The sequence below is a fragment of the Pipra filicauda genome, unplaced genomic scaffold, assembly GCF_003945595.2.
Source record: "Pipra filicauda isolate LSUMZ 115617 unplaced genomic scaffold, ASM394559v2 scaffold211_size2331000_pilon, whole genome shotgun sequence".
Classification (NCBI taxonomy): domain Eukaryota; kingdom Metazoa; phylum Chordata; class Aves; order Passeriformes; family Pipridae; genus Pipra; species Pipra filicauda.
Window position 1 is genome coordinate 1275950 of NW_024104323.1, and position 11468 is coordinate 1287417.

The following is an 11468-nucleotide window of genomic DNA, read 5'->3' on the forward strand; positions in this document are numbered from 1 at the left end:
TACCAACCAGCTAATAGAGGAATTCATTTTTAGGGTAATTGTTTATCCCATTTCACTGTCAAAGTAGTCACAGTGAATACAAAACATACATTACATTACTTGTAATAACAGCAACAATCTCTAAGTTATTGTAGTGATCAAAGACATGAAAGCTGCCCAAGCTCATTTTGGACACTGCAAAGAGTTAACTGAATATCATGAAGAAGAAAAATAAACAGCAGGAAACCACACAAAATTGTGTTTCTCTAATACCAACCTCAATCTCATCCTTAAGCTACACAATTTTAAGCTTTCTGATTACATTTTACAGAAGTTTCCAGTAATCTTTGTTATTGTCACTAACATTTGGGTTTGGGTTTTCTTTTTTTTTTTTTTTTTTGCCTGGTTTGTTTTTCAAGTTAACTCTGGATGAGCCCTCAGAGCCCAGAGCTGTGGATTTACCTGTCAAGGCCTCCTGCAGCACTGCACAGAAGCTGTAAACATCTGATTTGACTGTGACAATTCTCTCAAGGGCAACTTCAGGAGAGCACCACCTGTACAGCTGGACTGGGACAGGAATTCGGGTCAGATCACTGTGCTCTCCACTGTCTTTGCTGTATTAAGGGGAAAAAAAGTCATAAATTGGGACACACAGCACACTCACACTCAACTACAAGGTGTATCTTTAGGAATTAAACACCTGAGTGTGTCACAGCTTTTAGCTTAAATACCCCCATGTGCAAATGCAGTATTTCCACTCCAGTAAATGTCTTTTGGCAAAGACTTTCTGGGGAAAGCAACAAATTTGCACTCAAAAAGAATGAAGGAAAAGCTGAGCATTTCCCAGCAGGAGCTTTACAAACAACCCTTTAGCTCTGGCCATGGATAAAAATGCAAGAAGGTGCCACCTACCCTGCCAGCATTTATTTTTCAAGGTACAGGTGTGCCTAGAAGAGAACTTCAGTAATAATTAACAGAGGAAAGGAAGGATATCCCTCACAAAAGAAACACTCTTTGTATCACTGGTGGCACTTAATTACCACCAGTTCAACGAGGTGTTGAATCTTGGGTGGTTTCAGGTAAACTTCTGTTTGCCCATTTAACAGCAGCACCCAGGGAAGTTCTTTACCTCTGTATCATGTACTCCAAGTTGCAGAGCTTTGCCTCCCCAGCAGAGACAATCTGGATGGCATAGGAGGAGAGGGAACGGTGGATGAAGCCCCGGGAGTGCAGGAAGCGCAGGGCGTCGATGACCTGCAGCAGCACGTGCAGGATGGTCTCTGTCTGCAGCACTGGGAACTCTGTACGCTGGAAAAAAACACCCCAGGGCCACCAAATTTACACTGCAGGGCTTTCAAGCTCGAGCCAGGGGAGATCATCACAGTGCAGAAGGCAGCAAGCAAAGCCAACTGAAATACACTGTGCTGAAAAGTCAGACGAATTGCTCTCGTTTGTTCTCAATACCAAACCAAACAGCAACACCTTAAATAATTAAGAATGGAAAATAAATTGGCTGTGCCAAAATTCTGAAGCAGAATGAGCTCTTATAATCCCTCGCCTGGGACTGCATTATCTTCCAAGTAATTTAGATGTCTGCACTCAAACAGTAAAAAGAAATAAAATAACTAAAAAAAAAAAAAAAAAAAAAAGGAGAAAAACATCAAATGACAAAGATAAAACACAGATCAGTGATTAAAAAAAAATAAGAACCACAACAGAAACTCAGATACACGACTGAGGATTTTGTCTTCTTTTTCTCTGAGTGAAGATGTTGGATGTAGTTACTAAACTTAATTAATTACTGTTTAAAACCCAAGCATTCCAGTTACCCTTTCATGCAGGATGCTGTACAGGGAGCCAAAGTGAACCCTTTCATACACTAAACGGGTTTTCTCCAGGTCACTGGACAGACAAACAGACATGAGCTGGAGCAAGTGAGGATGGCGGAGTTTGCTGCAAAGGGAGAGGGGAAAAAAAATTTGTAAGGCAAATCTGAGATTGAAAGAAGGAAAAAAAAACAAACACCCAGAAGGACGGGAGTTATCAATATAACACGAATGCTTTTCACTTTTCACTGAAATATATGATTTTAAAAGAACAGATTTTAGGAGTGGGAAGAGACGGGAAGAGAGAACTGTGGTTTTTTTAACTGGAAAGAAAGTGCAAGCCCAGCCTGCCAGTCCTCCCGAGGTGAATCCCATCCCTCCCATCCCTGGGGACACCCAAACCCCAGGAGGAACATCCTTCCCCACCTGCTGTGCTCCTGCTCTGCCAGGAGGAGGTCGGCCAAGCGCAGCTTCCAGCTGTGCTGAGGGGGCTGCAAGCCCAGTTCCTTCACTGTCACTCTGCTGCCTCCCCACACGAGGCTACAAGGAGGAGGAGAGGAATTTCCACCAGGTGCTCCCTGCAGTATTTTTTTACCGTTATGCAATTTTTTTTACAAGGAATTTTGTAATTCTGAACTGCTCTGGTGCTGCCTCCTGCTGTTATTGAGTATCCTGGCTATTGCATCTACTCTTTCAAACTGGCAATAAACACACCCTGCTAAGGCTGATTTTCACTGTCCAAAAACACCTTTCCATGACCCCAGGTAAAGAATAAGGGCACTCCAAAACTCCCTTCCCTAAAGGCCATCAGCCCACTGTGACACAAGTGAGAGCTTTGAGATTAAATCACCAATTTGTCAGCTCTCTGGGTGCCTCTGACAACTATTTGCTTAATATACAATAATTAACACACAACACCAGAGACAGAATTACTTGCTCAACACACAGTAATTAACACACAATGCCAAAGATTTTTTTAAAAAGGCTCAGTCTGCCCTTGCAGCTCTCCTTTCACCACAGGTTTGAGCAACTGGGCTGCCAACCTGCATATCAGGAGGCCTGGCCTAATATTTACAAGGGCTAAATGCTGAACAACACAATCTGTGCAACCCCAACCATATTTCCCACCACAAAGGAATCAACACTGAAACATTGCAATCAGTGAATAGTCATAATTGGGTTAAAATTGCCTGTAGGTTGCACTTGTCCTTTCAGACACCAAGGGAGTCTGATGTTAATCAGTGAATGCAGAAAACAAGCTGCAAGCAAGGAAACAGTGAATAAATATAGAATGGACATGGAAAACTATCCAAACAAAGCGTTGGCACAACCACCTGCTGTGCAATAGTAAGAGAGGGGCTAAAATCCCTCTGATCCCACTTACTTGGTCATGATCATGAACGGCCCAACGTGGTAAGAAAATGCTGGTTCATCATCTGCCTGAACCACTTCTTTTTCCCCAATAATTGGGAGAGATGCCAAGTAGCCCAGGTGCCCGTTGCCTGCAAGATAGAACTGGAACAGGGCATAACCAAAGGGATGTGCAACAGTTCCCCAAACCCATCACGTCTGCCCCGAGCTCATTAACGACATCAGTGCACTCACTGCACCAGGAGCCTCAGCCCAAGCACCAGCACAAAAAGTTGAGGTTTCAGTGTCAAAAACTTAACTTCCTAGTGAAGCTGAAACAGGGAAAAGCAGAATCAGTCACTGGGAACTCCCAGAGGTGACATTTAACAGGAGTCTCTACTGCCTGTTCCAAAACTGCTTCCTCCGACAGGGCCCATTAACCACTAAAGGCTTGAGTTTTCCTGCTTTTCACAGGGTTTTTTTCCACCATTTCAGTAGAAATAAGAATGCACTAAAAGTTAAAAATAGCAACAGGTGGGATAATTACTGTGAGTCTGAAAAGCTGTTCAAACATCTTTAGAAAACCATCACCCACAGGATCTTACCTTCCCAAAACCGAAGCTGTAAATGTTCTTGGCTACATTGGCCTCTCCTTTCAGTAATCTACCCAAAGCACTGTCAATGTTTCTGAACAGAAAAAACACACAAGCAAGAAGAATAATTAAAATGCCAAGGCTTGGAGCAAAATACAAATTAAAGAGAGGAAAAAAAAAAAAGCAGAATTTCTGCAACAGCCACGTAATTCAAATGTTGCATTAGACTGGTCCCACATGTGTAACGTGGATGTTAAAATTCCAAATTATTGTGCAACTCATCAAACCTTTTTAAATACACTTGTGTTATGATATGTATTTGTTTTTTAAGCAAGATAGCCAATAAATATATACATATACACCCACACACAGGCATCTTGCATTGCTTTTTGTTCACAAGTATGTATTTTTCCTAACATGAAGCCGACACAAAAGCTCTTGAAACAGTTGGAAACACCCCAAAAAAGATCTGCAGTGACCTTAAAAAGCCAAGAAACAAACTACTTCATGTTATCACCACTTTAATGCTACTAAAATCCAGTGCTTTATATACTGATTTCGAGAGTTTCTCTTAATATACAGATATTTACAACCATCAAGTTGCCATTTGGAGCTGACCCAACAGGAATAAAAAGTACCATCATTCCTGACACACAGTGGATGTTGTCAAAAAAGTTACAATTGTTAATTTTAAGACAATAGAATGTGGAAGCAGAATATCTTCTTACCCCTGGACAAGGCCACCAAACCTCGAGGGGCTGGAGACCAGAGCCTTTGATGAGCCAACTTTCCTGAGCAGATCAGAGGGGAAATTCTGAATGGCAGCCTGCATGTGCAGTGTACACTGCTGGATAAATTCCAGCATCTGGAGAGGAAGGGGAGGGAAAAAAACAACAAAAGAAGTTACTTCAGAACGAGATAAACCACTTTAAATTAATAAATCATGACTACTGAAAAAAAATAACTGGTTACTTGCAATATTTAAGTGGGTATTTTGAGAGATGCATACATGAAAAAATTGAAGAAAATCAATTACATGAAAATGGAAGAAGAGCTTACTTCAAATATCAGGTGACAAACTTGCAAGACTTCACCCGCAGAAAATTGTAATATCAGATTTCTTTTTAAGAGGAGCATTGTAATAACAGGAAAGAGGAGTATCACGAGCTTTAAATCAATACTGCAGTCATGAATAAGCCTTTCTGATGTCACATATCATTGCAAAAATGATCCACTTGCTGGCACTGCTCATGCACAGACTGGGATACACCTGAAAACTACTTCAGGGGCACTCCTGAGTGGCACATCCACACAAAAAACCTGCACATCAGGGGTGGAAAACAAGGAGAACAAAGGCCTGTTGTTCTCTCCTTGCTCACTTCAGGTCCTAACAAGTTCCACAGACACACCCCCACAGCTGAGCAACACCTCAGTTAAACAACCTGAGTCGTGAGGACCTCAAAATACCATTTTTGACGCTGAAAAATAGGGCTGAATAATTATCTGACATGTTGATAATTTTCTAACATGTAACTTTATTTAAGCCAAGGGTTTCTCCCTGGAATGCTGGAGTTTCTCCACGTTGAGGTGAGGATGTGAGCACGTATTCAGGTGTTCACACACATACCTGGGCACTGCATTCCTTCCTGGCTGACAAAGCCCAGTGCTGAGGAGTTCTCCCATCTTTATCATGGGCTCTCAGGTCACCTCCTTCATCCAGCAGCTTGCTGAGGATCCACTGGTTTCCTGAGAAAGCAGCTGCATGGACTGGGGTGCTCCCGTCGAGACAGCGACTGAGGAACAGCAAAGCAGGAATGTTTCATGTTTGGGTCCATCCCTGCTCCACTCACCAGTGGAGGGGGGAAAAGCAGCACATCTGGAATGTTTATGTACCCCCAAGTAACAAAATTCCTCACAAAATAAGGAAAACTACACGCTCACCTCCGAGGAGCTTTGGCTAAAACAGCAACGTGCATCTTAATCCCTTTTTCATTTTGTGTACAGTGAATGTCGGGCATTACATTGACCAAACCCACTAAAAAGTTAAATATTCGCTTTGGTTTTAAAAAGAGAAGCGTTTTATACTTAACTGATTGGCGTCCGAGCCGTAATCCAACAGCACATCCACGATTTTACTGAGGCCCAGCAAGGCAGCAGTGAAGAGACAAGTCTGGCCCATGGAATTCACGGCATCAACCAAAACACCTACGGAGGAGAGAGAAGGTTCCAAGGTGGTGCTCGTTCCCCCCTCACCCCAAACAAAAACCCACTGGTCCTGATGATGATATTCCTCCCCCTGAGGCACTGCAGGTATGAAAATACAGTAAAAGAAGTGGAAAAAAAGAGCAATAGAGTTTCCTTGAGACTTTCTATGTGTATCAGGCACCGCTTGTGCACAATGATTTTAAATAAAAATAATAATAAAAGATGGTATTTACATATACTTACATGTACAGTGTAAGTAGTAAGTGCTTATGTACTTACAAATATCTATTTATAAGTACATTGTAAGTACATTATATGTACATATATATACATTATATTTACATATAAGTACATCACATGTACATATATGTACGTATAAGTATGTTCATTATGTATTCCATTCTTTATATGTACATATATAATATGATATATAAATATATCTCATATTACATATATATTATATTTCATACATAATATCTATTATATATTGCATTCTTTATATGTACATTCTTTTTATGTACATATAAGTACATTCTTCATATATTACATTAAATATTACATGTAAGTACACTTTATGTACATATATGTACATATAAGCACATTATACGTATATATGTATATACTTGTACATGTATATGTATATATGTGCGTATATTTATATATATGTGTGTATATATATATGTGTTATATATATATATATGCACTTTTGTGTACATATATGTATTTCTAAGTACATATAAGCACTTATATGTACTTACAAATATATATATATATATAAGATGTATAACTTACATATCCATCTCTGTAAGCACAGGTGGATGAGCATAGATAACACCAGAGGAGGGCATTAACAAATACCTAAATTATTCTTAAGTACCCATCAGGAATTAGGCAAGTGTTGTGTTAATTTAAGCGACTTGGCTCAAAACAATGAATTCCATTCTACATTTATGAGGAAAGAGCAAGGGAAGAACCCAGTGAAAGTCGATGAGTCTGACACAGCAGGATGAGGAGTCTGACAACGTAGTGAAATCGGACGCTTTCTGAACGTCGAACTGTTTTTGGAACCACAATAAAAAAAGGGTCACAAACCACTCAGCCCGTGTTCTCTCCCTCCCGGCACCACAAAGGGCACCGAGAACGGTCATCAATGGCGAGCGGCCCCTGCACAAGCAGCACCGCCCGCCCGCTTCGCGCTCAGGAGAGAACACCCCGCTCCTCCTCGTGGCTTGTGACGCCGATCAGGGAAGATCACTCTCCTCTAGTGACCAACTACAGAAATGATCCCTGAAAGTATAGTCTTAGCTCAACAACCCCCAACCCCCGCGCCACACCCGCACGCACCGCCCGCCAACACACGGGCACCCCAAATCATCCACCCCGAGCACACGCGGGGCGGGTCCCCGCGCCCCCGCCCAGTCTCCGCCGCCGCGGGAGCGCGCCCGGAGCCCACGGGAGCGCTCGCCACCCGCGAGACGGCCGCGTGGGTCAGCTTTCGGGACACGCCCCCCTCATTTGCATGTTCTGCCGCGGCTGCCCAATCAGACGCGGGCGCCCGTGCGGCTCCGCCCCCGCTGCCCCCCCCCCCCGGCTCTTGGCGGCGCCGCCGCGCCCGCCCCGCGCTGAGGCCACAACGCACCGTGGAAAGCGAAACCCGAGCGGGTTCTCCCTACTCCCCCGTCATTTCTGATGGATGCACTTGGGTCACAACAACCCCCTGCAACGCTACAGGCTTTGGGAAGTGTGGCTGGAAAGCTGCCTGGAAGGAAAGGACCTGTGGGTGCTGGGTGGCGGCAGCTGAACACGAACCAGGAACGCGTTCTGGTGGCCGAGAAGGGCGGTGACATCCTGGCTTGTACCAGCAGCAGTGTGACCAGCAGGACCAGGGCAGTGACCTTCCCCCTGTGCTCAGCACTAGTGAGGCTGCACCTCCAATTCTGTGTCCAGTTTTCACCCCCACAGGACAAGAAAGATATTGAAGGGCTGGAGAATGTCCAGGGAGGGGAACAGAACTGGAGAAGGGGCTGGAGCACCAGGAGCGGCAGAGGGAGCTGGAGGGGCTCAGCCTGGAGAAAAGGAGGCTCAGGGGGAACCTTCTCGCTCTCTGCAACTCCCTGACAGGAGGGTGTAGCAGGTAGGGGCTGGTCTCCTCTGCCGAGTAGCAAGTGCCAAGATGAGAGGAAACGGCTTCAAGTTGCACCAGGGCAGGCTTAGGTTGGATATTAGGAAAAATTTCTTCACCAAAAAGGTTACCACTGGCACAAGCTGCTCAGAGCAGTGGCTGCGCTTACAAATCTCTCTAGGGATTTATAAAACGTGTGGCTGTGACACCTGGGGACATGGGCTAGTGCTAATGTGGCAGCGCTGGGGGAATCGTTGGACTCGAGGGCTTTGCCAACCTCAGTGACTGTGTGATTCTGTGATCAGTAACAACTCCAGTGCACCAAGTCACCATCGAGTAAATGCACCACCACGTACTAACAAGCTTCCAAAGCATTTATTTTCACTGAAAAAGCTCAGCCCATTGGGCAGTAAATCCCACACCAGGCCCCAGGCAGCCCGTATTGTCAGATATTTAAAATTTACTAAGGGGCTTGTAAGAAACTAAGTGCTGCCGTCCCGGACTAGAGGAGGCAGCCGGGGGTCTGAGCTCGCAGGGAATAGCCCCTCAGTCTCCCTTTGGCTCTGTTTTTGAACCACAATAAAAAAGTGGGCCACAAACCACTCAGCCCGTGTTCTCTCCCTCCCGGCACCACAAAAGGGCACCGAGAACGGTCATCAATGGCGAGCGGCCCCTGCACAAGCAGCACCGCCCGCCCGCTTCGCGCTCAGGAGAGAACACCCCGCTCCTCCTCGTGGCTTGTGACGCCGATCAGGGAAGATCACTCTCCTCTAGTGACCAACTACAGAAATGATCCCTGAAAGTATAGTCTTAGCTCAACAACCCCCAACCCCCGCGCCACACCCGCACGCACCGCCCGCCAACACACGGGCACCCCAAATCACCCACCCCGAGCACACGCGGGGCGGGTCCCCGCGCCCCCGCCCAGCCTCTGCCGCCGCGGGAGCGCGCCCGGAGCCCCACGGGAACGCGCGCGGCGTGCGGAAGGGCCGCGTGGGTCAGCTTTCGGGACACGCCCCCCTCATTTGCATGTTCTGCCGCGGCTGTCCAATCAGACGCGCGCCCGCAGCCGCCCCTCTGCCCCCCCCCCCGCCCGCCCCGCCCCGGGCTGTGCCCGTTGTCGCGACACGATCGAAGGGACCGTCTGAGCCCCGTCCTCACCCGCCCCGCGCCGACAGAGGACAAGAGCCCGGGCACCGACACCACCAGCGCGGTACGACTGGCGCCGAGGGGGTGCACTGACTGCCAGGCGCTCCCGAGGGTTCCAGGCACACACTCACTAACAACAAGAACCACTCCACAGGGCACCACTTAATGAACACTTTACATCTCTGGATCAAGCCAAAGCATCACGGACCTCCACGCCATACCCGACAGAACAACACTGAGCAATCTCCCCGTCCCAGCAGACACCCACTGGCTCCAGGATCCAACCTGACATATCCCATCTTCCGTGGCTCTGCGCGGCACGGAGAGCACAGCACGGAGCGGTTTCTCCCTAACTCTTATCGGACTCCGATGAAAGGTTTACCACGCTCCAGGTCCAGCCTGAGTGACGCAGATTCCCACAACTCCTAACGACAGGTGAATCCCGGACAGAGTTGAGAGACAACTCCACAGAATCCCCCTGACTGGTTGGGGATCGCCCGCACTCTGTCACTGCTGCGCGCAGAAGGCAGCCGAGGGGCTACGTGATCCTCCTGAGCACTGTAAAGCCTCTTATCCCACTTTAACTCTGTTTTTGAACCACAATAAAAAAAGGGTCACAAACCACTCAGCCCGTGTTCTCTCCCTCCCGGCACCACAAAGGGCACCGAGAACGGTCATCAATGGCGAGCGGCCCCTGCACAAGCAGCACCGCCCGCCCGCTTCGCGCTCAGGAGAGAACACCCCGCTCCTCCTCGTGGCTTGTGACGCCGATCAGGGAAGATCACTCTCCTCTAGTGACCAACTACAGAAATGATCCCTGAAAGTATAGTCTTAGCTCCACAACCCCCAACCCCCGCGCCACACCCGCACGCACCGCCCGCCAACACACGGGCACCCCAAATCACCCACCCCGAGCACACGCGGGGCGGGTCCCCGCGCCCCCGCCCAGCCTCCGCCGCCGCGGGAGCGCGCGTGGCGCGCGGAACCGACACGCGCGTGGCGGAGCGAGGGACACGCCCCCCTCATTTGCATGTTCTGCGCGGCTGCCCAATCAGACGCGCGCCCGCAGGCTGCCGGAGGAGCGGGCCCCGCCCCGCGCAGCCCCCGCCCCCGCGAACGCGGAGATGTCGCAGCTCTGGAACAGCGAAACCCGCTGACATCCTTGATGGTAAAACAGAAATAAAACTGTATTCGGAATTGGGTTCCATTTACACAATCCTCTGTTCCTATCTGCTTACAAATCAGGATGTCAAAACACCAGTACCTAAACCACTTCTCAAGCGCTTTGCTTGAATAAATATCCCGTTTAAAGAGAGTATTTCTATAGCAGACTTTCAGAGTTTCAGTTTTACAGTGCCTCAATCAATTCCTTCTGAGCACCATACGAGTAAAAGATTAGTTTTCTTTTAAATTTACTTTAATAAATAAAATAAAGTTTCATCCCAGGATCGCAGGGATGTTTTATTTATTCTTTGTATTTTAATTTATATTTCATTTATTCTTTACATTTATATTTTAAATTTATTTTATTTTTATGTATTATCTTAATAGATTTTTTTTTATTCAATAACTATTTCCACTTATCAGAAAGGGGCAACTATAAGTCATTTTGTATATAGATACATATATATATTTCAATCAGAAAACTGAACTCTGCAGGCAGTTGATGACTGTTTTTTACCAGACATAAAAGTATACAGGAAAAAGTAAATCTTTTTTCCACTACTTGCCTAAACCTAGCTTTTACCTTTTTTCAGAAGCTTCTTCACTTTCACATAGTTCCCTTCCCTGACATAGTCATGCAGCTCGGCTTCCAAGGAGTCCCCTTTTATACTTCCAAGCTGGACTGGGCATGGAAACGGAAGAGGGATAGGATGAGCCATCTTCTTTCCTCAACAGAGCTGGGAAAAGGTACGAAACGTCACGAAAGCTGCAAAACACTACAACTTAACTTATCTCCGAGTTCAGCACCTGCAGCAGCCGATATAAAGGGCCGTGGCTGCTGGGCCCCGGAGGACCCCAGGCCGGCCGGGACACACGGGTTCCAGTCCCCCCGTGCCCGCCGTGACCAACGACCCGAACGGGCGGAGGAGCGGCCGCCACGCGCGGCACCGCCCTCGCGCCTCCGCGCCCCGCGCATGCGCAGCGCCCCCGCCCGCCTCGTGCGCGGCCGCCGCTTCGCGCCAGGGAGCGGCGCGCGCCGGAGGGGGGCGGGGCCCTACAGCAGGGGGGCGGGGCAGAAGA

The 11468-nt window shown here is 47.4% G+C and overlaps 1 protein-coding gene and 3 non-coding genes across 8 annotated transcripts in view; all 4 read right to left on the bottom strand.

Moving 5' to 3' along the window:
- The window catches only part of TEX14 (testis expressed 14, intercellular bridge forming factor), a 29511-nt gene extending 18215 nt beyond the window's left edge, over positions 1-11296 (bottom strand). For 4 of the 5 annotated variants that reach the window (XM_039381071.1, XM_039381070.1, XM_039381072.1 and 1 more), the window contains exons 1-10: positions 10972-11285; positions 5839-5953; positions 5376-5541; positions 4477-4613; positions 3761-3842; positions 3190-3320; positions 2232-2345; positions 1809-1932; positions 1109-1287; positions 442-593 (exon numbers count right to left, since the gene is read on the bottom strand). In XM_039381071.1, the coding sequence (XP_039237005.1) occupies positions 442-593; positions 1109-1287; positions 1809-1932; positions 2232-2345; positions 3190-3320; positions 3761-3842; positions 4477-4613; positions 5376-5541; positions 5839-5953; positions 10972-11107 (1336 nt within the window). In that variant the 5' untranslated portion in view covers positions 11108-11285. Of the gene's footprint in view, positions 1-441; positions 594-1108; positions 1288-1808; positions 1933-2231; positions 2346-3189; positions 3321-3760; positions 3843-4476; positions 4614-5375; positions 5542-5838; positions 5954-10971 lie in introns of all 5 variants that reach the window. The other variant, XM_027744695.2, reaches the window with a different exon arrangement.
- Positions 7044-7256, bottom strand: LOC114000613. The gene has a single exon (XR_003545302.1). It is a non-coding gene; the product is annotated as a small nucleolar RNA U3 (small nucleolar RNA).
- On the bottom strand, positions 8674-8887 carry LOC114000615. Its single transcript, XR_003545309.2, has one exon. It is a non-coding gene; the product is annotated as a small nucleolar RNA U3 (small nucleolar RNA).
- Positions 9845-10057, bottom strand: LOC114000608. The gene has a single exon (XR_003545301.1). It is a non-coding gene; the product is annotated as a small nucleolar RNA U3 (small nucleolar RNA).
- Positions 11297-11468: the final 172 nt, after the last annotated feature.